Genomic DNA, 23,806 nt, shown 5'->3' on the forward strand with positions numbered 1-23,806 from the left:
TGGGGCCATTCACCTATTAATCACTTGTCATCACCATGATATCAGGTGACCCATCTTCAAAGGATTGAGTGCGCTCACAATTCTTTCCTTTTTATTCTTTGCAAAGGAAAAACTGCCAAAAGATCTTTTATGCCAACAGGCCTATGCAGCTATTCAAAATTTTCTTGACTAGCCATGTTCTGCATTGCTTTTAAAGGTTTTTTTAAATGGTGCTGTACACCACCCTGATGTTTTGCAGTTTATTAGTAGGGTCACCTCTACATTTTTAAACAAACAAATGTGAAGGTGGCATAAAACCTCAGCAACAGCAGGTTTGTTGAAGAGACCACTATTTAATAAAAGAGCCAGCCTTCCCCAACCTTCTGCTCTCCAGATGTTGTTGGACTCCAGCTCTCATCAGCCCAAGCCAGTTTTGCCAATGGTCAAGGATGATGTCACTTATTCCAACAATATTTGTTTGTTACATTTATATCCCACCTTTCTTGCAAGGTGTACATGGTTCTCTCCTCCCCATCTTATCCTCACAACAACCCTGTGAGGTAGGTTAGGCTGAGAGGCAGTGACTGACCAAAGGTCACCCAGTGAGCTTCATGGAGGGCATCAACTGCTGGAGGGCACCAAGTTGGGGAAGGCTGGGGTTACCTTTCTGGCATGACATAGTCCTCAACCAAGTAAATGCAGGACCCACATGATTCTACAACATTAAAAGTTGATGCTTAGATAACAAATGTGGTGCAAATCCTATTGTTCGACACAAAGCCTTTTTTTAACCAGCTCTTATTTGGTCTGACCCTCGTGTCCTCTGCTGGGCCCCAGAGATCAATAAGCAAGCTGGACACAGATTGGAGACACTGTACTGGAGAAATGGATGGATGTTGGTGAGCCTTGCAGTTCTTGGCTTACCTTTTTAATGTGGTTTTGTCCTAGGAGATAGCAAAGCACTTTGACATAGAAGAGGATGGCTATGAAGTGGTGGAAGAGGCCATTGACACCATGACCTGTGTGGCTTGGTACATCAATGACATGAAACGGAAGCATGAGCATGCTGTGCGGCTGCAGGTAATTTCGAAAGGGAAAGTTAACAGAGGTGTGGCCTGTTGTGCTGCCAAGCTTGGAGAACTGTAGCAATACCCAAGTCACTCTTGTATCATCACCCTGGTTGATGTATCTGGTAATGTCACCTTTCACAGCCCAGAAAGAAAATTCAAATTATCTTAAATGCTATGAGCCAAATGAAACTGACTTGCAAAACACAATGGCAATCATATGCCAATACTGTCTTAGTGGTTTGCTATCTTTTTCTTTGCTTCCTTTTCTCCTTCCTCATCCAAGCCCAAACCCCGCCTTCCTCCTAGGAACCATTGCTGACTAAAAGGAAGAATGCTTTGTTGAATCTTTATGTGTAAAATGGCAGCTTTTTGTGCAGTTTTCCCTTTTTCCCATTCCAGTTTGCAGTGCTTGTTTTCCAATTTTTTTACTCCAAACCTCTTTACACACATCCCGTGTGGTGGTGGTGTTGCTGCTGCTATGTTGCATTTTTTCCACACTCCTCCCATGATTTCAGTCACTTCACAGCAACATGCCTTCCAGTGTCTTGCACTGGCCATATAACCCTCATGGCTTTTCACCAAAAGTGTCATTGCACAACGCTGCTACCCCCAGGGTTGACGCCAGAGGGTGGCCAGGTCGGGCCCTGGCGGAGGGTCTCTGGGGCCCAGAGGGGCCCCTGAAGGACCCCTCCTTAGAGTTGGTGGGTAGCGCTCCTGTTCTGTGATCCGTAGCAGCATCGGCTCCGTACCCTGCTGCGGATCACACAGAGGCAGCTCCCAGGCACCCCCCTACAACCGTGCAGGCCCGCAACACCCACCTGCATGCCCCACCTACCTCTCCCATTGGGATAATTGCTGTCTGTGCTGTGCAGATGTGTGCCATCAACCAAGATGGCGGCCGATGCTTCCCTAAGGGTCTGATGCCTCGGCTACCATCTTGGTTGATGGTAGGCATGCGTGCGCAGCACTGCCAGCATTTACTGCAGCAGGAGAGGTAGGTGCGGGTGGGCACTGTAGGCCCGGGGTAGGCTGGTGCCCAAGGGCCATCATGCCTGGCACCAGCCCTGGCTACCCCCCATCCCCCATACATCTGGAGCTTAACATCAAGGAGATGTGGGGAGGCTCTAGCCAGCCTTCCTGAAAGTTCCATCCTCTGCCTTAATGCTCCTCTCCTCTTAATTACAGATGATGTAGGATGTTAGTCTTCAAACCTTTTCACACTTTGGACCCACCTTTATATACAATCAGCAGTATGGGACTTGCTGTTCAGGATTTGAATCGTACGTCTCCACTTTTCTGCTTTTCCTTCCAGAGTGACCAATTTTAAGGGAGGATAAGGCTCCTATACTTACTAACAGTCACACAGTAGACTGAATTCTGTTTGCATCTGATTATGCAGAGAGTTTAGGAAAGTTTCATTTGTTGAAATTTCTTTTTCTGCTTGGCTATTAAAGATGGAGGAGGTCTGTTCTCCTTTGCCTCAGGTCACTCTCCCTTGTCTGTCTTGCTGCTGTGCACAAACACTCAAAAGAAAAATATGGTGATGCCACCTATGACCCACTTTGGTTTGGGATATAATCCACTCGTGTATCCCCAGCGCTCCCATTTAAGATGAGTGGTGTAGGGCAGGGTGGCGTTTGCTCAGAGGTGAGGGAAAGGTTCTCTGCATATGCTCAGATACATTTATTTCTTGATACTTAACAAGTTCTGGAGCTGACCCCTGACTCTGAAAATGGGTTCTTGGTTTGAACCCTTTGAGCCCTGCAAATAGCCTTGAAATAGCACACGAGCAGATTTTAAATGTAGTACTGTACCTGTTTGCTTTCCTCACAATTCCTTATCTTCTCATGGCTCCTGCATTCATTTCCTTTTTTTTTTTACATAAGTGTCATCTTCATTATACAGTCTTGCAGACTCCCCTGTGAGGACCCCACCCTTACTCGACATTAATGCCAGGGCAATTTAATGGCAAATTTCCTAACTCTGAATTTAAATTTTGGTGCTGTTGAAGTTTTGGTAGTGCAGGTAGGATGTTGTAGGTTGTGGTGGTATTGGGCCTTACCTTGGTTTTCATCTGTTTTTAGCCATCTAATTTACTTCTGCAGGGTGTTTGAGCAAAGTGATGATGATACCTTGCAGAAAAAATAGGGAGGCTTTAAAATAACTAGAGAACTAATTTGATCTTGGGCAATCAGTTCTTTAGTCATCTGCAAGACAATGGGATGCTGCTGCTCATAGACTGGAAACTAAATACAGATTAAAAAGAGGGAGCAGGTTACTAAAGATGAAGAGTTGCCACCTGCAGCTGTCTGTGGAGTGCTAAGGAGGAGGATGGGAGCAAAATTCTAAATGGGACTTTATGGGCTGGTGGTTTATATTAAACAAGCTGTGGATCAGATCCTGATCTGTGGGGGGCTGCATAGCAAATGACACTTTACTGTGCTTCAAGCTGGGTACAAGAATTGCTGATGAAATGTCCTGTAATAATTCCAGACCTCAGACTGAATTATTTGTTATGATGCCTCTTCTGGCTTTAGTCTGTAAAACTAGAACCCTCATAATCAGAAATGGGGAATCTGTGTCCCCTCAAGATGTTACTGGACAGTAACTCCCACGACTCCTGACAATTTGCATTGCTGGCTGGGCTGATGGGAGTTGAGGGTCCAGGTTCATCTGGAGGGCCACAGGTTCTTAACCACTGGGGTGGATGGCAGAAGGAATATTGACGCACAGAGACAGAGAGAGAAAAGCTGTTTTGAATAGCTTATTAGAAGAGTGGGTACAAATGCAAAAAATAAATAAAAATTGGGGCTTCTGTTCCTTAGTGTCTTTGGTTCAGCCTCACAGCCTGCTTTTAGACTGGACCAATTTACCTTCCGATTTTCTGGTATGGAGGAGTCTTAGAACATTTCAAAGTAGGTAGAAGAAAGGGACAAATAGTTAGAAAGATTCCCTTCTTTAACTTTTGCAGAAGAAGGAGGTCCTCTGGGTACAAAACTATTCAGATAATTTTGTTATTGATACTAGACATTCATTTTTAAGACTGTTGACAGATTTGGAGAATATTTTGAATGTTTTTGAATGATAAATAGCACATGCCTTTTGAGGAACATAACTTCTGAGTGTGGTTGAAATGAATTTATTCTGCATGCTAAATATGTAGGGTTGTATCCAACGCTCCTGTTCCACTCAGCATACGTCTGCTTGTGCTGTAAAATTTCCCCCTCCTCTCTTTTCTCCTGAAGCTCACCCTGCACCCTTGAAATCTCTTGGGAGCTCATGGGGAGAGGAAGGGGAAGTCCCGTTGGGTGAGTGGAATGCTCCTTGCGCAGCTTTGGATGCAGCCCATGGTGCCATGAGGGGGAAGAAGTCTCAAGCTGCTGGAATTCTGTCACAGAATTGGGACTCAAACTGATGCTGGCATCTCGGTGCCCTCTTTTGGGGTTGCCTTGAAGTGACTCCTGTCAGGGATGGCACCACTCAGCCTCTTTTCTGGCATTTCCCCCCTTTTTGCTGATTTACAGGAGATTCAGTCATTGCTTATTAACTGGAAGGGCCCAGACCTGACCACTTATGGAGAGCTTGTCCTGGAGGGCACCTTCCGTGTCCATCGGGTCAGGAATGAGAGAACTTTCTTCTTGTTTGACAAAATCTTGCTGATAACAAAGAAGCGGGGAGATCATTATGTGTACAAAAGCCTCATTCCAGTAAGTACGTCCAGCCTTGGGATTCTGTTGTGTAGGTTGGGGTGGGTGAATCTGTCAGCTTTGGTTTCTCAGCTCATTTTCCAATTTGAAGTGCACTTACCCACATTTCCACATCAATTTTCACGTTTTTTAAAGTCCTTATAAAGTTCATCAGCGTTTACTGTGAATTTCTCCTAATATACACATTTGTATGCAATTTTGCCTAATATGTACATTTTTGCAAAGCAATTTTCCTTAATGTAACATATTTTTATGTGTTATTTTTCCTAATATGTGCATTTTTGTACACTTTACTTAGCTGGAGAACTGCATTGCAAAATTTGGAGAATTGGGAATTTCAAAGGATGGCTGTTTTTTGGTTCTTGTATTGTTTCAGAAAGTGAAAATTAGGTAGATTCACCTTTAAATGCAAACGAAATTGAATTTCTTTCCCATCCATATGTGTAAGCAGTGCATGTTTAGGTGTCATTAGTTCTCCCTCCCTATTTTTGAGGGATCAGGAGGGCATCTCGGGTATCGGGATAGGAGGAGGTGCAGGCATGATTCATTCTTTTTTCTAGGATACCTAACAGCTGAAACAGATTTGAATTTACGATCCAGTATAGAGGGCCTCAAGGCAAACATACCTCCCTGACCTGACTCTTCCACTGCTGCTGCCTTCTCTCTTGCAGCACAATCCTAGGTTTAACCCAGTAGGTGAGGGGTACGAAGAAGGTCTTTTCAAAGGGTCACATACATGAGAGTCACTCAATATGAATTTGTTACCCTTCGAAGAGTAATGCACCCAGTTGCACGAAAATGGGATTTTTCCACAGCCTCATCTGCATCAGTGACTTTGAATGCCAAAAGGAAGGGGTGGTAGCTCTTCCATACTGATTAATTACAAGTAAAAGGATATGAGATGAGTGGGTGTGCCATTATTTCCACATAGCCAAAGAAGAGGGGCCGTCTCCCTTTTTCATGTTACTGGATTGTATTTAAGTTGCAGTGGCCCAACATTCAATGCAGTGAAGTGACTGCTCCAAATTTCATTCCAGTCTCCTCTCTCTTTGCTTTCTTCTTGCCATGGCTATGCTTTATCTTTCTGTCCACCAAACACTTTGATAATTATATGCGTAGCCCACTCCATAACCCAAAGGCACAGGAACTGAGAACAACAGCATGTAACTCAACCCTCACAACACCCTGTCCTTGGCCACCACAGGCTGATCATGTGTAAAAGACTTTGTGACACTTTAGGAAGTTGCACTTCAGTGGAGGGGCAGCCACTGAGGATGCCTCCCTGTTTATCTCAACCGTCCTCAAATGATGCAGAGATGATGGATTTGGTGGTTGTTGAAGCTGTGATGGGTACGTAGTGTTGATGTGTCTCCCTCTGCTCCTGCAGTGCTCCTCCCTGATGCTGATTGAGAGCACCCGAGACTCTCTGTGCTTCACTGTCGCCCATTACAAGCACAGCAAGCAGCAGCACAACATCCAGGTGAGGAGATGAGCCACTGGCCTTACAAGGGGGTTGAAAGCCATTTGGGGGCAAGGTGCAGAGACAGTAATCTGGGATGGGGTGTACAGTGCAGGGTGGGCAGCCTGGTTGTGCTGATGGTGGAAGAAGGCAGGTGCGGAGTGGAAAGAGGGGGCCAGTAAAAGAATTGGGGGGAACAAGATCCTGGTGGGTTTCATTGTGGAGAATGCAAGGGTCAGACTTTGTGTTGGAAGAGGATGCGAGTAAGGGATTAGGCTAGTTTGGTGGAGGATTGCCAATGTCTGGAGGAATTGATGAATGCTAAGTGGGGATCCTTGTAAGAGTTTGTGGTGTTAAGTGCTGGAGAAGGTGGCGTTGGTAGTATTGAGCAGGTTTGGGAAGGAGTTATGGTGTACGCATTGGCATGATAACAGCCATGAGAGTGGCAGGTCTCAAACGGCTGAGTTGTAGCTGAATCTGATGAGTCATTCTGGCTTTCACCACTCATGAGGTGTATTTTTGTTACCAGGCCAAATCAGGGGAGGAGAAGCGAGTTTGGACTCACCACATCAAGCGCTTGATCCTGGAAAATCACCATGCCATCATTCCTCAGAAAGTAGGTGGAAGCTCCCCTTCCTTGCCCTTAGCTTGCCTGTAGAATGGATGCCAGAGACCCCATGGAGTTTTCTGCCTTTCTCTCAGCCTGAGCCACGTCCAAAGAAATGTCATTTTGTGGGGGTGAGGTAGACTGCTCATTCTTCTGAACATCTTTGCCACCCACCAAAGTTCTTTTCTGGGTCATGAGTATACTTAATTGGCTCTGTTTACCAAACCATCCAAAGCCCAGCCACGTTCTCCATGATGGGGTCAAGCAATGCCTAGGCCAAAGAGCTTCCATAATGTGGGTATGACAGGTTTGGCATTTTGTCTTGCTCCTTTCTCCAACAGAGAAAGAGATGAATGTCTGGAACAGTCACAGAGGAATTTGTTCCTAGTGTACCAGGGAGATGGGGCTGAGGGGAACCTCCTTTCACCTGTTCTATCTCTGCTCTTCTTTAGGGGAGAGAAGAGGGTTGGCAACTCGCCTTAGCTTTCAGGATTGTGACTTTCCTTTTTCTCCTCAGTTTAGTGCTAAATCCAATACTTTATTTTCTTCAGGCCAAAGAAGCCATCTTGGAAATGGACTCGTACTGTAAGTTTCCATTATTTTTGTCTCAATAGCTTGTTTTCTGGAACCTTCCTCCTGCCTGCTGTGTCATCAGCAGAGCAAGCCAGTAGATAGAATGACTCCGCTCAAGGCTAAGAATGTACCCTGTCTCATGGGGTTAGGTTCTGTCATCTGGTTTGGGGAGATTACACAATGTAGGATGCGACAATAAGCAGACTGTGTGTCATCCCCCTGAGTTGAGTTTGCTTGCTGGAGCTTCTGCCACTGCATGTAACATTCAGGGAATAGCAGGCAAGTAAGGTGGTGTGAGCTTGGTTCATACATGCTGGGGCTTGGTCATACCAAGGGGGCCAGTTAGCAGGCTTTCAGACACTTCCTCCTCCTCCTCTGCCTCCTCCTTTCAGATCCTCCACATTACAAATACAGTCCAGAGCGGCTGAAGAAGTCTTGGTCATACCAGCCTACAGAAGACATTCCTCAACATGGCCGGCAGGGGCGCCGGCAGTCAGGTAAATGGGGCAGGGGTAGGTATGTACCTATCCAAGCAGCCAGTGTCTGTGTGAGGGAAGTTGCTGTTACTATGTCCTCATGGGATATTTTGGGTATATGGTTGCTCATGAATATATGCTGAGCAGCATTTGATTACAGAATCACAGTGCCCAAATATCCTCTGGACCCTTTAGGTAAGAATCTTTTATTTTCCCTAGTGGCTTCTCCAGTGGTCTGTTGTGGTTATTGATGAAGATGTCAGCCATTCAGATTTGGTGCAAGAGCTTAGTGCAGCTGACAAGTGCTCACGCATTTACTCTGCCAAGGCCTGATGACCTCTGGCATACCGCACACACATACAGAGCATGCTGAGAGAACGCACTCTTGTTTGTTCTGGGCAGTTCTATGGGAATGTTCCTTTTAGTGTCACTCTGAACTTGTCACATCCACTTCAGCGTGCAGGAAGAGCGGTGGGGGCAGGGAAAGCTCTACGAGAAATCAAAACAGACAGGAGAACAGGGCCCTGGGCTTACTGGCACAACACTCTTTTATTTCAGCTGTATGTGTTCCAGAATGAAATACTCCTCATTCGGGAGCTATCCTATCATACCATAAACATTTTTACATACATGAACACAAAAGATCTTATGGTAAGATAGGATAGCTCCTGAAGAATGAGCATTTCACCCCAGAACGCGTAGAGCTAAAATAAAGTCTTGTACTGGTAAGCAGTGGGCCCCATTCTCCTGTCTGTTTTGAACCTCTGTTTCAGAAACAAATGATTCAGAGTTGGAACATGCTTGGAAACACCTTTGCCTCTCACCCCCCCCCGCCCCTGACCTGGTCCCTCTTGTGTCTGCCACCAGAAGCCTAAACCAAGAGAGACATTGGCAGTGGCCGCCTGGGTGACAAAGTCCTGCCTGTAAGAGATGAACTTCAGGGTGCGCCAGTGGCCATTTCCTCTTGAGATCTGCCATGGCCTAGAGATTGAGAAGTGGAATGGCAACTGGAACATCTGCGGGGAAGACTTTGCATACACCTGCCCCCCCCCATACTACCACTTGTCTGTTTTGTTGTATTTGAAATACATCATAAACTGCCTTGAATTAGTAGGTGGGATGTATATACACTCCAGATAAGTGAAATAAATCAGCAGTAGAGATAAGGATGAGATTAATGTTATTTTAAAACAGTGAAATTTGGAGTTTGAGAAAAGGAAGAAGGGAGGGAAGACCTAGGAAACTGTGAGAGATGACCTAAGGCTATAGCAACAGAAAAGAGGCAGAGCGTGACCAGCAAAGCCTTGTGGTTTGACAGCTTTGCCGTTTGGCTTGTGCAGCACCCTGGTGTATCTTCCCACTAGCACCCTAACAGGCATTCCTGAACAGGGATGGGGAAAGGAATGACTGGAGGTCATTGCTATGAGCATGTTAGGCTGCAGGTGTTAGGCTGCTAGTGCAGCCTATAGGTTTCTTATTGAGGTTTAGAATTAGCTTTATCTATACACATTAACATAATGTCTGCCTGCCTAAAGCCTGCAATGAAGAATAATTCAGTCCCTGTTGATACTATAAGCAGTATCTTCTCAGCTTCCGAAGACAAGGAACGTAGCTTGGGAGCTTCCATGTTCCAATACCAGCAAATGTTAACCCAGTAATAAAAAGGATGTTGGTGTCTGTTTTGCACTTTTTGTTCTTCAGTAGTGGAATCTGCAGTGCCTTGCAAAAGTAATCAGACCCCTGACCAATGCTCTCATATTACTGAATTACAAATGGTACACTGTAATTTCATTCAGTATGATATTTTATTTTGAAACACAAACTCAAAATCAAATATTGTAAGGTGACATTGGTTTTATGTTGGGAAAGGTTTGTAAGAAACATAAAAAACTGAAACATGTTGCTTGCATAAGTATTCAACCCCCACACATTAATATTTGGTAGAGCCACCTTTCACTGTAATAACAGCTTTAAGCCTTTTGGGGTAGGTATATACCAACTTTGCATATAGTGTCAGGGGGATTTTGGCCTATTCTTCTTGGCAGATTCGCTGCAGGTTGTTCAGATTGGTTGGGCATTACTTGTGGACCGCAGTTTTCAAACAGCGCCACAGATTCTCCATGTGATTGAGATCAGGACTTTGACTGGGCCACTGGAGGAGATTCACCTTTTTTTCTTGAGCCACACCAATGTTGCTTTGGCCTTGTGCTTGGGATCATTGTCCTGCTGAAAAGTGAATTGCCCAGGGTTCAGTTTTTTAGTGAACTGAAGCAGATTCTCTTGCAGTATTTCTCTGTATTTTGCTCCATTCATTCTTCCTTCTATTTTAACAAGATGCCCAATCCCTGCTGACGAGAAGCATCCCCACAGCATGATGCTGCTGCCACCACCATCCTTCACTGTAGGGATGCTGTGTCTTGAGGCGTGAGCAGGGTTAGGTCTGTGCTACACATAGTGCTTTGAGTTTTGGCTAAAAAGCTCTATCTTGATCTCATCTGATGACAAAACCTTTTCCCACATCGCAGCTGGGGCACTCTCATATTTTCTGGCAAACTCCAGACGTGCTTTCAGATGGTACTTTTGAGTAACGGCTTCTTTCTTGCCACCCTCCCATACAGGCCAGTCTTATGCAGAGCTCTTGATATGTTGACTGGTGCACCATTACTCCACTGCCAGCCACTGAACTCTGTAGCTCCTTCAAAGTGATTGTTGGCCTCTCTGTGGCTTCTCTCACAAGTCTCTTGGTTGAGCACTGAGTTTTGAGGAATGGCCTTTTTTTGGCAGTGCCTGGGTGGTGTGATGCAGCTTCCATTCCTGATTATTAATCCAACTATGCTCACTGGGATAGCCAAACATTTGGATACTATTTTTACCCTTTTCCTCATCTATGCATTTGTATTACATTATCTCTCACTTCTGTAGAATGCTCTTTGGTCTTCATTTTCCTTCAGATCCATAGCCTGACCAACGATCCTTCAACAGTGGGGGTTTTATCCTGACAATGTGACAGCAATTTTAATGATTCACAGGTGGAGGCCAATGGTAAGGTAATTGTGTCCTCGACGGGGCACTTTCTTTCATCTGTGTAAACTAGGAGCTCCCACAGCACAGGGGTTGAATACTTATGCAAGCAACATGTTTCAGTTTTTTATGTTTCTTACAAACCTTTCCCAACATAAAACCAATGTCAACTTACAATAATTGATTTTGAATTTCAGTGTTTCAAAATAAAATATCATACAATGTACCATTTGTAATTCAGTAATATGATAGCATTGGTCGGGGTCGGATTACCTTTGCAAGATACTGTTTGTATTGTTCTCTCATTCTTTCACTCACATACAAACACACGGACAAGATTGGAATGGAGAGTAGTGGAGAGAGTGCGTGGAGAATTGCAGAAGACTGTGATTGCTTAAGAAGGTGGTGAATGAGAAAATGCTAGGAAGTGCAGAGTTGGCCTGGTTAATTGCAGGTCATAATCACTGATGGAGCTAACTTGAGACTGCTGTTTTTCCTCTCTTTGTTGGGTATCCTGGAGGCACTTGTCTGATCACTTTTTGGCAACAGGATACTGGGTTAGATAAACCTTTTGATCTGATCCAACAGTGCCTCTCTTACAATAGTCTTTGCCAACCTAGCTCCCTCCAAAGATTTTGGACTACAACTCCCATCAGCCCCAGGCAAAGCATGCTGGATTGGGTTGATGGGGGTTGTAGTTCAAAACCTCTGGAGGGTGCCAAGTTGACAAAGGCTTTCTAGTAAAACTTTTCATGCTCTTAAGGTATCTGTCATTCTTCTATGACATTCAGGTCAAGCTGCTTTCAAATTCAGGAGGCCAGGATAGGTGGACACCCTACCTCGAATATATGTAGCTGATATACTTCAGTGGGGCCAGACCTCCGTCTGCATGAGTATTGTCCACTACCCTGATCTGAGTCAGTTTTCCAGGCACTCGGGTAGAGGTCTTTCTTGTTCCTTCTACCTGAAATCCTTTTTCACTGGATAATCTGGGGACTGAATTGGGAAGTCTACCACTGAACTCGTGGCACCCCCCCTTCTGTCCTCTTTGACTGCTCTTCAGCTTGGTGTATAGAACAACCTTCTTTCACCACTGTGTCAGGCAAGCTTGTCCAAGACAGGGCAGGCTGGTTCCATTTCATTGACTCATGGATGATGTAATTTTGTGACAAAACGTGGAAGCAGTTCTGAATTCCTTTTGTCCCTACTTGACTTCTTACCCCCAACAAAGGGTGTTCTTGTTGCCAACAACAACTTACAGGATGTAAACTTTGCAAAACCCAGTGCCTTCTTTGGCGCATCATACCTGTGGTAGAAGCTTGTGTGTTGAGCTGAGTTTGTGACATGTAAAAGTGTGATAAGGTTGTGGGTGCATAACCTCAATCTTGATTGCTGTGCCAAGAGAGAACTGCTGAGCTCAAATCTTGGTTGCTGCAAACCTAGGCAGCTTCTAAAGGTGACTCACTAGAAGATCTTTTGGTGGGCATCTGCAGCTTACCATCTTTCAAGAGCGTTAAAGGGCTTATGCAAGAGTGATGAGAAAATGGGTCTCTCTTAAACAGCTATTGTGATCTTGATGTCTGGGTCCCTTGCAACAAGAGTGTTGCAACAGCAGAATGTTAATTGTGCCATGAAAATAATTATCTAGAAGCCTAAAAGAGTTGGAAGAAGACCCTACAAATTCAATTTAATCTACCCCACGGTTAGTGACGGCATAGGGCCCTCTGATGCACCCCTCCCCCACAATCAGCAGGCAGTGTTACTCCTCTGAGTGTCAGACAGTTGTCGTTGTTGCCCCCAGTACATTGCTTTGGGGCATTGTGGGCAATTTATTGACAGATCCTGAGTGCTCTTCAAAGTGCCAAATGGGAATCCAGGCCAGCAGTGGTGGTAGCAATGGATCCTCAGCAGCTGCTCAAGGATACTGACTGCTGACAGTGGTCCAGGTCCACCCCTCCATTGAGAGAGGATATCCCTAGAGTGGTTCAGGGCTTCAGTAATGTACCCAGGAGAATGGTATTGGCTCTAACAGGCATCTTATGTCCTATCCTTAGAACCTTTCCGTGGCAAAAACACTGCTAAGAGGCTCCTAGATGGACTTGGGCGTAAAGGCCGCAGGAAATCTGGTGCGGGCTCCACTAATTTAGCATGTCTCTGCAGCCTGGTGTTGTGGGGCTGGGAGCAAGCAAGTGGAGGTCATTGGGTCAAAGCTAATGCTGGAATAATAAGTTCTGGGCATATGCTTTGCCTCCTGGACAAGAAGCTGAATAAACATGCCTGGTTAACAGATGATACTGGCTCTTAAAGTTCTATAGGTAGGGCTGTGTTTATTCCAAGGATCCACAACTTGGGGATGTGACCTAGAACCCGGCGTTGTAAGAATCCCATTTTTCTCTTTTTGTTTTGTCACATATACAACTAATTACAAAACCTACATAGTTATTTCATTTAGCGAAGTTTGCATAGAAAATGCCATGTTCTGCAAGGAGAATAATGTTTCAGTTAATCCATGCATCATATATCAAGAATGATACTAATTACAGTATGCAGGCAACTCAGTTCAAAAATCTGGTCACATCTGTAAGTTACCAAATATAATTCCATCTTCATATTTTCTTACTTAGATTAATTCTAGATCAGTGCATATTAAAACATGCTCTTCCCTCTTTTCATTTCCCCAATCCAAATTATTGTAGAAACTTGTATATTCAAAGCGGAATAAATTCTCCACAATAAGAAATATAGGCAAACTTGCTAAGGAGGGCAGAATTTGGATTTTTATTTGTTAGTGGAATACACACAGTCCTACCTGTAGAAGAGTGGGTGGAAGAAAGAGTAAGAGTTCGCTTTGATAAAGCTGATGGCCTGTTTGTCCTCCTCGTTCATTTAGTGTTGGTGGCTTGCAAATGCAAGACTGGTGATGGTGTTATTTGAGAAGCATGTTCTCCACTGCCCACTGAAAGATAGTGCTGTCTGCACTTTGCTCAGATGCTTCAAGGTGTTTCCTTCTGGAGGTGCAGAGGTTGTGGGCTGAGGCTAGTGCTGAGGTTCCCCCCCCCCACTTTCTGGAACAACTTGGGCATTTCTGGGCTGTGAAGTAGCAACAACATTTCATGGGCTGATCTTGCAAACTTTGCTTTCATCACAGAGCCAACAAAACAGATCCTCAAGCAACTGAGCAATAGAGGTGAGTGAATTTGCTCCTTCCCTTCTTCCCCCAGACTGGGTGGAAGAGACTCCGTGCTGACCAGACTTCCCTGTCCAGGTTCACAGGACTAACGTGGGTGGGATTTGGGCAGGTGTCTGTCCTATGCCGATGGCTGCTCCTATCTCAGATTTATTTAAACCAACAGTTTTAAGTCCAGAACACTTTTGTATCGTTAAGCAAGGCACTTTAGATGCTGAAAGATCTGTAAGGCAGGGATGGAAAACCTGTGGCCCTCTGGAAGTTGTTGGACTACAATGGGAGTTGTATGGTTGATTATGAGAGTCCAGCAGCACCTGGAGAGTCGCAGGTTCCCCACCTCTGCTCTAAGTGTCTGTGCCTGAATTGTTCCTTTCACAATTGTGTCTTCAGCAATGGCTTTCCATTGTCTTATGGCTGACCTCCTACCTTCTCAGAGGAAACCATAGTGCCTGGAAGGGACTGTGGTAAGATACCCATCGAGCCACATGTAAATGGTCCTCTGTCAGCTTGTTGTGTCTGCTGGTTATATAGAGTGTGCCTGAAAGGGAGATTGATGACAGGAACCAGCAAATAGGAATCATGAAGGAAAAGTACATACCTGGGCGGGGAACTGAAGCCCCACCCTTTGCTTAATTGCCTTTTTTTCTTCTTCTTCTTTATGTGCTAAAATCTGGCAGCAGGACTCAAGGTAAGATGCAGAAATTTGGGAAGGGAAAAAAATACCAGGAGGGAAGGAAAGAAATGGGCTTTCTTTTTCTTTTTTAAGGGACTAAAAGTCTTGGGTGATTTGCAATTGGCTTTGGGTGCCTTACCAAAATTCCCACTTAAAGGCAAACTGTTCTGGGATAAATATTGTGTTCTTTTCAATAATGAAATGAGTATCTTGATATTTCTTGCTCACACCTGTAATCTCCCAAAGAGTGGGCAGGAAGTTCTCCGCTGCTCTGAGCCGTGTGCTTCTGCTCCTCTGTTGAGTAGGCCGCAAGCACAGGCGACCCAGTTTGAAGGGGGAGGAAATGCACCCCAAGTGATGTCCTCCCACAGGTGTCCCAGCATGGGGGCCTTTCTAAAAGGAGCCCTTGCTTGCCCCCACGGCATATAGCATGCAGATAGTGACGGAGCCCTTTTGGAGTTTGGGGAACCTTCACAGACCCCCAACAGCTTACCCCAGCACCAGCAGGTGGAGGAGGAGGAGGAGAAGGACCACCAGGCCCTTCCCCGGGAATCTCTGGAAGAGTTGGCTGGAAGTGATGGCAGCAAGAAAGAGATGGGGGCGGAGGAAGACGACGAAGCAGAGGAGGAGGAGAGGCTGGTAGGAACGGAGCAGGTGGCGGACTTTGCAGGCGCTTTGATGGCAGTCCTCCACTGCTGGCACTATCGGGCCAACGCTTTGCTTCTCTCCTGGGGCAGCACGGTGAGGTGCCTGTTCAACGCCTGCTGCATCTCCCTCCTGCATGCTGGCTTGGTGCATGGCTCTCAGCTGCCCTCCATTCCTTTCGGCTGTCTTCTCTACCATCTTCCTGTTAATCGGACACAGGGCAGGCTCTGGGCTGTATGGCTGGGCCCAAGAGGGCCCAACTGAGAGGGAGGCACTTGCAGTTTTTGCAGCTGTTTTAACCCTTCAGTGATGCTACTGACTCACTTGGTGCTTTTGTGCAGTCCTTCACAGGCTAACAAGATTTGTGGCTTGATAACAAAAGAGGCTGTTTGGGTCTTACCATCTGTGTATCCGTGGGAGGTCCCTTTTCTGCAGTTCTTTTCCTCTTGCCGGGAAGGTTCTACCACATTAGCAGCTTAATAATGAGATGAAGTTTAATATTAAGCAGGATCCTTTTCCAAGTCCTGTTGCCTATGCTATTGGACCATCCCTAGATCAGCACTAACTGTGGGCCTTGCAGATAGTTTATCAGCCTGCAGATTTTAAATAGTCCATGCAGCTGTTCACATCAAAGTGTTGCAAGACACATAAAGAATCAGCTCTGGAAAGCTGCTTACCTGGAAGAAAATGAAACTTGCCTAAGTGGCAAACTGCAAGACTCTTCTGTGCCAGGGCAAGCAAGTGCACCAAAGCCACCAACGCTTGTGTTCACCTGCCATTTGCAAGGCTTATTGGATGTGGAATGAGGTGGTTTTAGTTGCTGTGTCCAATAGACTTGGACCTGTGTGGCAATTTTTGATGCATTTTAGCTTTCTGGGATGAGCTATGATCTCTCTGCCTTCATCTGTAAAATGGTAATACTGATGGCCATAAGCTAAATGTGATAAGGGTTGTAAGGTGCTTCAGAATGACAAATAACTGCTAGGGATGTTTGGTTACTCTCATCCTGTATAAATACAGTCATTCCTTCCCAGTAGCATGACCTTGACTCTCTAACTATATTTCTATTTTTGTTCAGGCTAAGACACAAGAAGGGTCCAAACAATGTCAGTCTCCAGGCAGCAGTAGTGAGAAAAACAGGATCGTGGATAGTGTGTCATCTGTCCCAAAGGTGCGTGGGTGGGTGGCAAATGTGGTGTTAGGTGATGTGCTGTAGTTCAGTGGTAGAGCATATGTATATAGAGAGAGAGGTAAAAATTAACATAGACTACAGAGGTAAAAATTAACATAGAAGGCATAAAGTCAGTGTTAGGCTCTATCTTCAGTCCCTCCCAAAGGCTCTCTGGAACAAGATTGTTTTCAGAATTCTCTGGAAAACTATCAGGGAGGGAGCAGAGCGGGCTTCTTGGGGTAGGGTATTCCAAAGCTTGGGGGCCACAGCTGAAAAGGCTCTCTTCTGTGCGCCTGTCAGTCTAACATCTTGCCTTACCATTCTCTGCTTCTGTATTGGGTACTCTGTGCCCTATCCTCTCTAGTAGACTGTATATGTTGGTCCCAAAGGATACAACGTACAAAATGAGTACTGCTATTGAGCCAACTTAGGGGCTGGTATGTTTCCTGCCTTAAAACCCAACATCTTCACTGAGCTCCAGAGTTCGCTGCATTTGAGTAGTAACTGTTAACTTAGCTTTTAAACTATTTACTCACTTGCATTCTGCAAGACCACCGTTTTGGCTTATATGCAGTAAATACATGAAACATTTCATCCTTCTCTCTTTGTGATGTGTTTCCCAGGCTCGATCAGCCTTGGAGCTCAGCAGGGTCTTAGAACCTTCTTCCCTTAAGGAAGAGTGCCTGGAAGAGAGTCCTTCAGATCCTGAGTCAACGGGCAATCTGGAGCCGATCCTGGCAGACCAGCAGGGGTCCCTGAGCCGATGTGAAGATGGTCTGGAGCCCACTGAAAATGCAGAAGAACTGAAGCCACTTAGCAGTGAGGAGGAAGAGGAGGAGGAAGAGGATGGATGTGTGCCCCAGGCCAGAAGCATCCTCCCCTTCTCTGTGCTGGCTCAGGCCAGTATCATTGCGGAGCGCTTTGCAAGCAGCCTCTCTCGCCGCAGCAGCCTGGCACTTGACGAGGGGAAGGGCTGCCTGACACCCAAGCAGGCCAGCCGCAGCAGCAGTGTGCTGAGCCTGGATGGCAGCGAGAAGGCCGCGTGTTGCAAAAACAGCACCACCGACTCCCAGGCCTGCAGCCTGCTGCAAGAGCCCCCAGCTGAGCCTAGCAGCGCCCCCACTGCGGAGGCCTGGCCCGGCCTGGTTGAGACTGACTGCACGTCATGCAGACGGAAGGAGTCCATGCTGTCCCAGCAGGACCGACTGCTGTTGGACAAGATCAAGAACTACTATGATTATGCTGAGCATCAAGATGCTGGCTTCAGTGTTAGGCGGCGAGAAAGCCTCTCCTACATCCCCAAAGGGCTGGTGAGGAATTCTGTCTTCAGGATCAACAGCCTTCCCCAGCCAGAGCCTGAGCAGGAAGTTCTGAAGAGGAAGAGGCTGGGCCCCTCTGTCAGCAGCGGGGCTGGTCGGATGGCAGCCTGGGTGCTGTCAAATAGGCCTGCGAGTGGGTTACAGGCCTCCCGTTCTGAAGCAGCCTCTGATGAAAACCCTGTGCCCATCACTGAAGCAGAATTCAGGCCCCCAACCGAGATGATTAAAATCTGGGAGGAGATGGAAAAATCAAGCGGAGAGCGCTGGAGTAGAAGAGTTGAAGGTGGCCACAGGACAGGCGCAGCAAATAGGCAGGCGACTGGGGGCTCCTCTCCACGGCATGCTGAGCCATCTTTGAAAGACAGGCTCAGGAGCCAGGAGAATGGCTTTCACCTTCACGAGCCACTTCTCATCCTGGAGGATGAGGATCTTGGAGCCATAACAGAGGAGTCAGCTGTGCCCTCCCCTGAGAGCAAGTCTCCTATGGAGCAGGCCATGCCCTCTAGGCCAGCCAGGAAACTGGCGCAAGAGCTAGGGGGCTATGAGCAAGATCGATACCTCCCTCGGTTGCACCCACGTATAATGCAGCTGGCCCACCTGACGGATGCAGAGAAGGCGAAGAACAAGGTCTACCAGCTGGCTCGTCAGTACAGCCTTCGAATGAAGGGCCACAAGCCCACAGCACGTAGGCAGCTTGCTGAAGTGGAGGAGGAGATGAAGGGCAATACCTTGACTGGCCAACAGGAGGCAGATCAGAAATGCAAGGGTATGTATTGCCCAGAGGACATTGTGTTGTTGCAGGCAGGCCGTCATTGTTCCCATTATGTGGCTTACAGCAATGTCTAGGGGCCACCACTAGCAGGGTTGCTGTGAGAATAGATGTAGGAAATGATTTATTATGACTTCTTTTACATTTTTGATTAATGACTTGTGCTATCCTCTTGAGCTCCAAGCAGGTTTAAAAAATAAGCAGGTTTAAAAAATACACCTAACTACCCAGCAGTTACAATACCTGGAGTTTCAAAAATAAACACTTTTAAAATATAATGTATAAAATGTTTTAAGATCCACATTTAAAAAAAATACTGAAATATGCTTTTACAAATAATAGTAGAAGGTTCTATTTGCCTGCCAAACAGTTTATAGCTCAATTCTGACAGTCACAGTCCCATCTCTCTCCAGAACTTGTTACAGAATAGACCCTGAAATCAGGTTTATTTTGTTTTTATACAATTATTTCTATCCCATTCTTTAGCCCTCAGAAGGGCTCCCCAAAACAGTTTACAGAATTAAAATCCTGGAAAACAAAAAGTAAAAATAGAGAATGTTAAAACAGAACTGCAAACAAATCCACTTAGCAGATACAAATTTAAAATGTCTCTTGCAGAATAAGAAAACTTTAATGCTCACCTAAATGTAATCAGTGAGGGAAGCAGCCGGACCTTTCTTGGGAGAGAATTCCAGAGTTGGGGTGCCACAACTGCAAAGGTGTAGTCCCCCATCCCAGCCAGCCATATGTCTATGGGTGATGGGATGTGCAGCAAGGCGTTAATGATGAACACGGTGGTCTGGTTTACATACTAAACTGCGGTTTGGTGTTATGTATATGAGCCCCTGAATATCTGAGCAAAGCCTCATTTTGAGGAAGAATAAACAAAGGTTCAGTTTTGCATTCCCTGATTCCTGTCTTGTCATTATGTATGAACCAGGAATAATGGTCCAAAATAAGCAAGCAAACCAACAATTTGGTTTATTTTGCAGTTGACTGGAGTTTATTTTAAACCATAATTCATGGTTTGTACTTCCTGATAAACCATGAATCGTGAAAAGTGAAACAATCACAGTTGATTCTCCCAGCTGTGCCAGAGAAGGAGAAGGAAAAGAGGAACCCTCTAGCCCAAGCCTTCACTTAGGTTTGCAAAAGTGCAACACTAAATCATGTTTAGCATTGTGTGTAAACCAGGCCAGCGTCATGGGAGGAGGTAGCCCTTCATGCAACAGGTCTCAAACCACTTAGGGCTAGGTAATAACTGATACTTTGAACTGAATCTGTAAATGACCTGAAATCCAGAGTAAACAAAATTGAAGTGATCTGAGAAGTGAACACCAGAGGCAACTCTGGCTGCTGTATTTTGCACTAGCTGCAGTTTCCAAACACTTTTCAAGGGCAGCCCCATTGCACTAATATAATCTGAGGTAGCTAAGGCATGTTTAACAGTGGCCAGATCTGCTTTCTGCAGGGAAGGATCCAGTTGGCGCACTAGCTGTGAAGCTAAGTTGGGGGCAATGGATTCAACAACAAGAAGTGAACTCAGAGCCAAGTACCATGTACCCTGGGAGGACACAAGAGGGTGAAGTGACAGTTCATGGCCCAGGGGCATGCCCCATTTTTGTAGCTGCTCAGTGAAGAACCTGTGTTACTTTAAAATCACAAAAGCCTAGGTGGCTGGCCTGTCTTTCAAGACCTAGCCTCCTAGAGAGAGCTTTCCATCCCCCTGGCTGTTTCGTTCCCTGTCCAACCCCAAACAAATTCTGAACCAAGAAAAAAGTCATAATTCTGCAACCTGTAAACATCATGCAAAGGAAGCAGATTCTCAGATCTGTGCTTTAATATTCTGGAGATGGACAGAGAAATGTTCTGGAGAGACCAGTCTTTTTCCTTGAGACTAGGTGGGAAGAAGTTGAAATGACCTTAACTGAAGGAAGGGGTCTCTGTCCCTCCAGGCCGTTCCTGCATAGGGATAGGATACAGGTTGGGCAGCAACCTCCCCTTAGCTCTGTCTTGGAAACTTTCTTTTTTTCTCAGTGGTGGGGAACCTCTAGCCCATGGCCAAATGCAACCATCTAGGTCTCCAGCCCTCAGAATACACACTCTTTCTCTAGGCCACAGATATCCCTTTTCTCTGGCCATACCCCTTATCCAGACCCACTCCATACCTTCCTCAAGTGCTTTTTCCTGACAGGAATGTGTTCTTGAACGGTGCTAATTCCTCTTGCTTGCCTGGATGGAGGGGGGGGGGAGAGAGATTTTAAAAACCTTTGGAATATCCCCTACTGTGCCAAGGTAAGAGTGGCTTCTGGCCCTGCTTAGGAAGGCTGCTCATGAGGGACTGCAGCCCTTGGGCTGAGAAGTTTCCCACCTTCATTCCATTAATTATGTTGTTTCCTTCTTTGTTTCTCTCTGTTGAAGACACGCTTTTGGGAGTGGTTTTCCAGTGCCCCATTCAGATATCTTCGAGACGGGATTGGTGGAGGTCACAGAGGGGTGAGAGGGGATCTTTCTGGCTCGGGTATTCCTGAGTGCTAAAGGTTTCCACCAGGATAGACTTTCCCCACAGGATATTTTAATAAGACTCTTAACCAAAGTCATCAAGAACTTGCAGCTCTCGACTCCCCAAAGCTGAACAGCTTTTGGGATCCTACTTCCCTCTCTGCTTTTTTTTTTTAAAGGAAGTGATTCGTGGCTGCTGTTATCCAGAAAAAAATGAAGCTGCTGAGCTTGGGGAGCAAGAGTGGCTGCCATTGTGGCCAGCCAGCCAGACCAGCAAATCCCTCTCTTCTTCCTGCTCCTCACTCATTTCTTGCTGGTTTTTCTTCTAGGCAAACGGAAGCCAGCCTTGACCCTCCTCAATTATGAACAAGTTGTGCTGCAGGAGGCCGGCCCGCTGACCCTCCCCTCTTCCTCGTCGTCGTCTCAGGAGAAGTCACCCAAGCGCTTCTCTTTCAGCCCCTGCTCCAGCAGCCCCCGGCTTGCCTCCCCCACCAGCACTCTATCACACAGCCCCCTCAGCCCCATTGTAGCTGAGAAGTTCACCTGGCCTGATGTGCAGGAGCTGAGGTCCAAGTATTCCTGTCCAGCAGGAGCTCAGAAGTGCAGGCCCCCACCTGTCAACAGGAGCCGCTCAGCACCTGAAAAAATGGTGGATACTGCTGGTTGGGTGCCAGAGGAGCGCCAGTGCTCAAAGAGGACTGTGAAAGCAGGGAAGAAATCCCAGCAAGGGGGGATACCGTGCTGCAGAGGGAAGGCTCCCCTTGACTCCAATCCCAAGAACCACGCCTGTGATGCTTACAAGGAATTAGGTGTCACGGCTGAGGCCTTTCTGGAGAACAGTCAGCACGTGATTATTATGGAGAAGGATGTGGCTGGCGATCCAGATGAGAACTACGTGCAGATCCACTCCCCCACATCCCGGGAGAAGATCTCTCTTAAGGCTGTGGTGGAGTGGTGCAAGGCCTACCAGGACTCGGAAGAATACCGCAGGCGTGAGGAGGAGGAGGAGATCATTCAGGAAGCAGCTCCCCACAAAGCACTTCAGCAGGTCTGGCAGGAGAAAACAGACAGCGGCCAACAAAGCCTTGTAAAGAACCTGAGGGAAAAATTCCAGACCCTTAATTCCAAGAGTTGAATACCTGTGTCTGTTGCTCCCCTGCCAGTTCTGGAGTGAGCCTTTGAAGAGGAGCCTGCTCATCCTCTTCCATTTCTTGAGGGGATAAAGAACCTCTGGGATAGATTGGCATTTGGCTCATTGGCTCCATCTTCTGTGGACAGCTGCCTTGACCCTCTGGGAATGCTGCCTCTTTCTAGGAGCTCCCTACTTGGTGGGTGTGCATTCTGAGCCAGGTTGTTCCTCTCCTTAAATATCCCTAGTATCCCCTTTGCTGCTGGTACCTCATTGGACAGTGCATCTCCTGGAAGCGCCAAGGAGCTTCCCATTGGAGGAGACATGGCACAAATCAGATACCCCTTTGCAGCTGCTCATATGGCCTGCTAAGAAAAGGTTTGTTCCTTTCCTTCGGGGTCAAGTTCCTGCTTTGTCAAGCCTGAGCCTTCTGTTGCTCAGTCTCATAGGAGAATAACTTATTGTTTCAAATTCTGTCTCTTTTTTTTAAAGCATGTAATTTTACTGTGGTTGATTGGTTCCAGGACTCCCAGTTTGAGATTATATAATCTTAATACTATCTGTGTACACGTTTCAATCTGTATGCATTGTGCAATAACCACTTTTGACCAGAAAATGTGGCTTTGGTTTCTTCACTTGAGGTTGAGGGTAGGGGAATGGAAAAGGTGGCAATTTGTGGTTTTGTACTGCAAAATAAGACTATTAAGCATTTTGGGAGTCTCAGAGCTCTCCAAGTTCGTCTAGTACTGGTGTGGCTCTGATCCACTACAGTGCTGGGAGGTTTCAGATCTTACGACTCCTGAAGGACTTGCATATCCCTAACTCAGCTTCCTCACTTAGTTTGTGCTTTGGTGGAAGATGCGTTCTATTCACTGGTCAGACTGGAAAGATAACTGCCCTCCTGTCTCTTGGACCTTTTTAGATTGAATGTTTGTAAAATGGGTCACTTTGTCTGAGGAAGGATGTGGAGAGCTATGAGAAACGGGAACAAATTGTGGGGATACCTCAGCTACCTACACTCATTACCAGATGCTGGGCTGAGAGAAGGGCAGTGACAGGAGAGATGGAAGGCGCACAGATTCTGGGTGGAGGGGCGGAATTTGGAGGGTGTCTGTGAGGTTTTCATCACCGGGGGGGGGGGAGCATTTGAGGTTATTTCTTCGCCAAGAAGCAGTGACCATCTTCCTTGTTGTGAATGTGAAACATGACAAAACCAACAAATGTAGAGGGCTGCACCTTTATGCTATTTCTCTCCCCGCCTGCCAAAGGCCTTAGGCATAATCTTTGGACATATTCAAGGTTACTTTTGCATTAAAGACTATTCTGTAGAAGTTTTGGGGAATGCTCCCTTTTTGTTTTGTGAACTTGAAACGGTAGGTATTCTGGACAGTAACATGACTACATAGTGTATTTAGTGGGTAGACATAGCAGAAAAGGGACAAGGAATGCTATATTGGTATCACAGCAAGCTCTGGAAACTGTCTGGCATATAGAACCTGAAGGTTCAGCTCAGAGATGG

General features: G+C 46.2%; 1 protein-coding gene across 1 annotated transcript in view; it reads left to right on the forward strand.

Moving 5' to 3' along the window:
* Nucleotides 1-23,619, forward strand: part of PLEKHG3 (pleckstrin homology and RhoGEF domain containing G3) — a 33,996-nt gene extending 10,377 nt beyond the window's left edge. Inside the window, exons 7-19 of the mRNA XM_061609487.1 lie at nt 928-1,059; nt 4,574-4,756; nt 6,144-6,236; nt 6,745-6,831; nt 7,374-7,407; nt 7,788-7,892; nt 12,947-13,018; nt 14,041-14,079; nt 14,760-14,767; nt 15,182-15,391; nt 16,476-16,568; nt 17,192-18,653; nt 21,488-23,619. Coding sequence (XP_061465471.1) covers nt 928-1,059; nt 4,574-4,756; nt 6,144-6,236; nt 6,745-6,831; nt 7,374-7,407; nt 7,788-7,892; nt 12,947-13,018; nt 14,041-14,079; nt 14,760-14,767; nt 15,182-15,391; nt 16,476-16,568; nt 17,192-18,653; nt 21,488-22,293 — 3,324 coding nt within the window. The 3' untranslated portion in view covers nt 22,294-23,619. The remainder of the gene's footprint in view (nt 1-927; nt 1,060-4,573; nt 4,757-6,143; nt 6,237-6,744; nt 6,832-7,373; nt 7,408-7,787; nt 7,893-12,946; nt 13,019-14,040; nt 14,080-14,759; nt 14,768-15,181; nt 15,392-16,475; nt 16,569-17,191; nt 18,654-21,487) is intronic.
* The last annotated feature ends 187 nt before the right edge of the window (nt 23,620-23,806 follow it).

The sequence above is a fragment of the Rhineura floridana genome, chromosome 2, assembly GCF_030035675.1.
Source record: "Rhineura floridana isolate rRhiFlo1 chromosome 2, rRhiFlo1.hap2, whole genome shotgun sequence".
Taxonomy (NCBI): domain Eukaryota; kingdom Metazoa; phylum Chordata; class Lepidosauria; order Squamata; family Rhineuridae; genus Rhineura; species Rhineura floridana.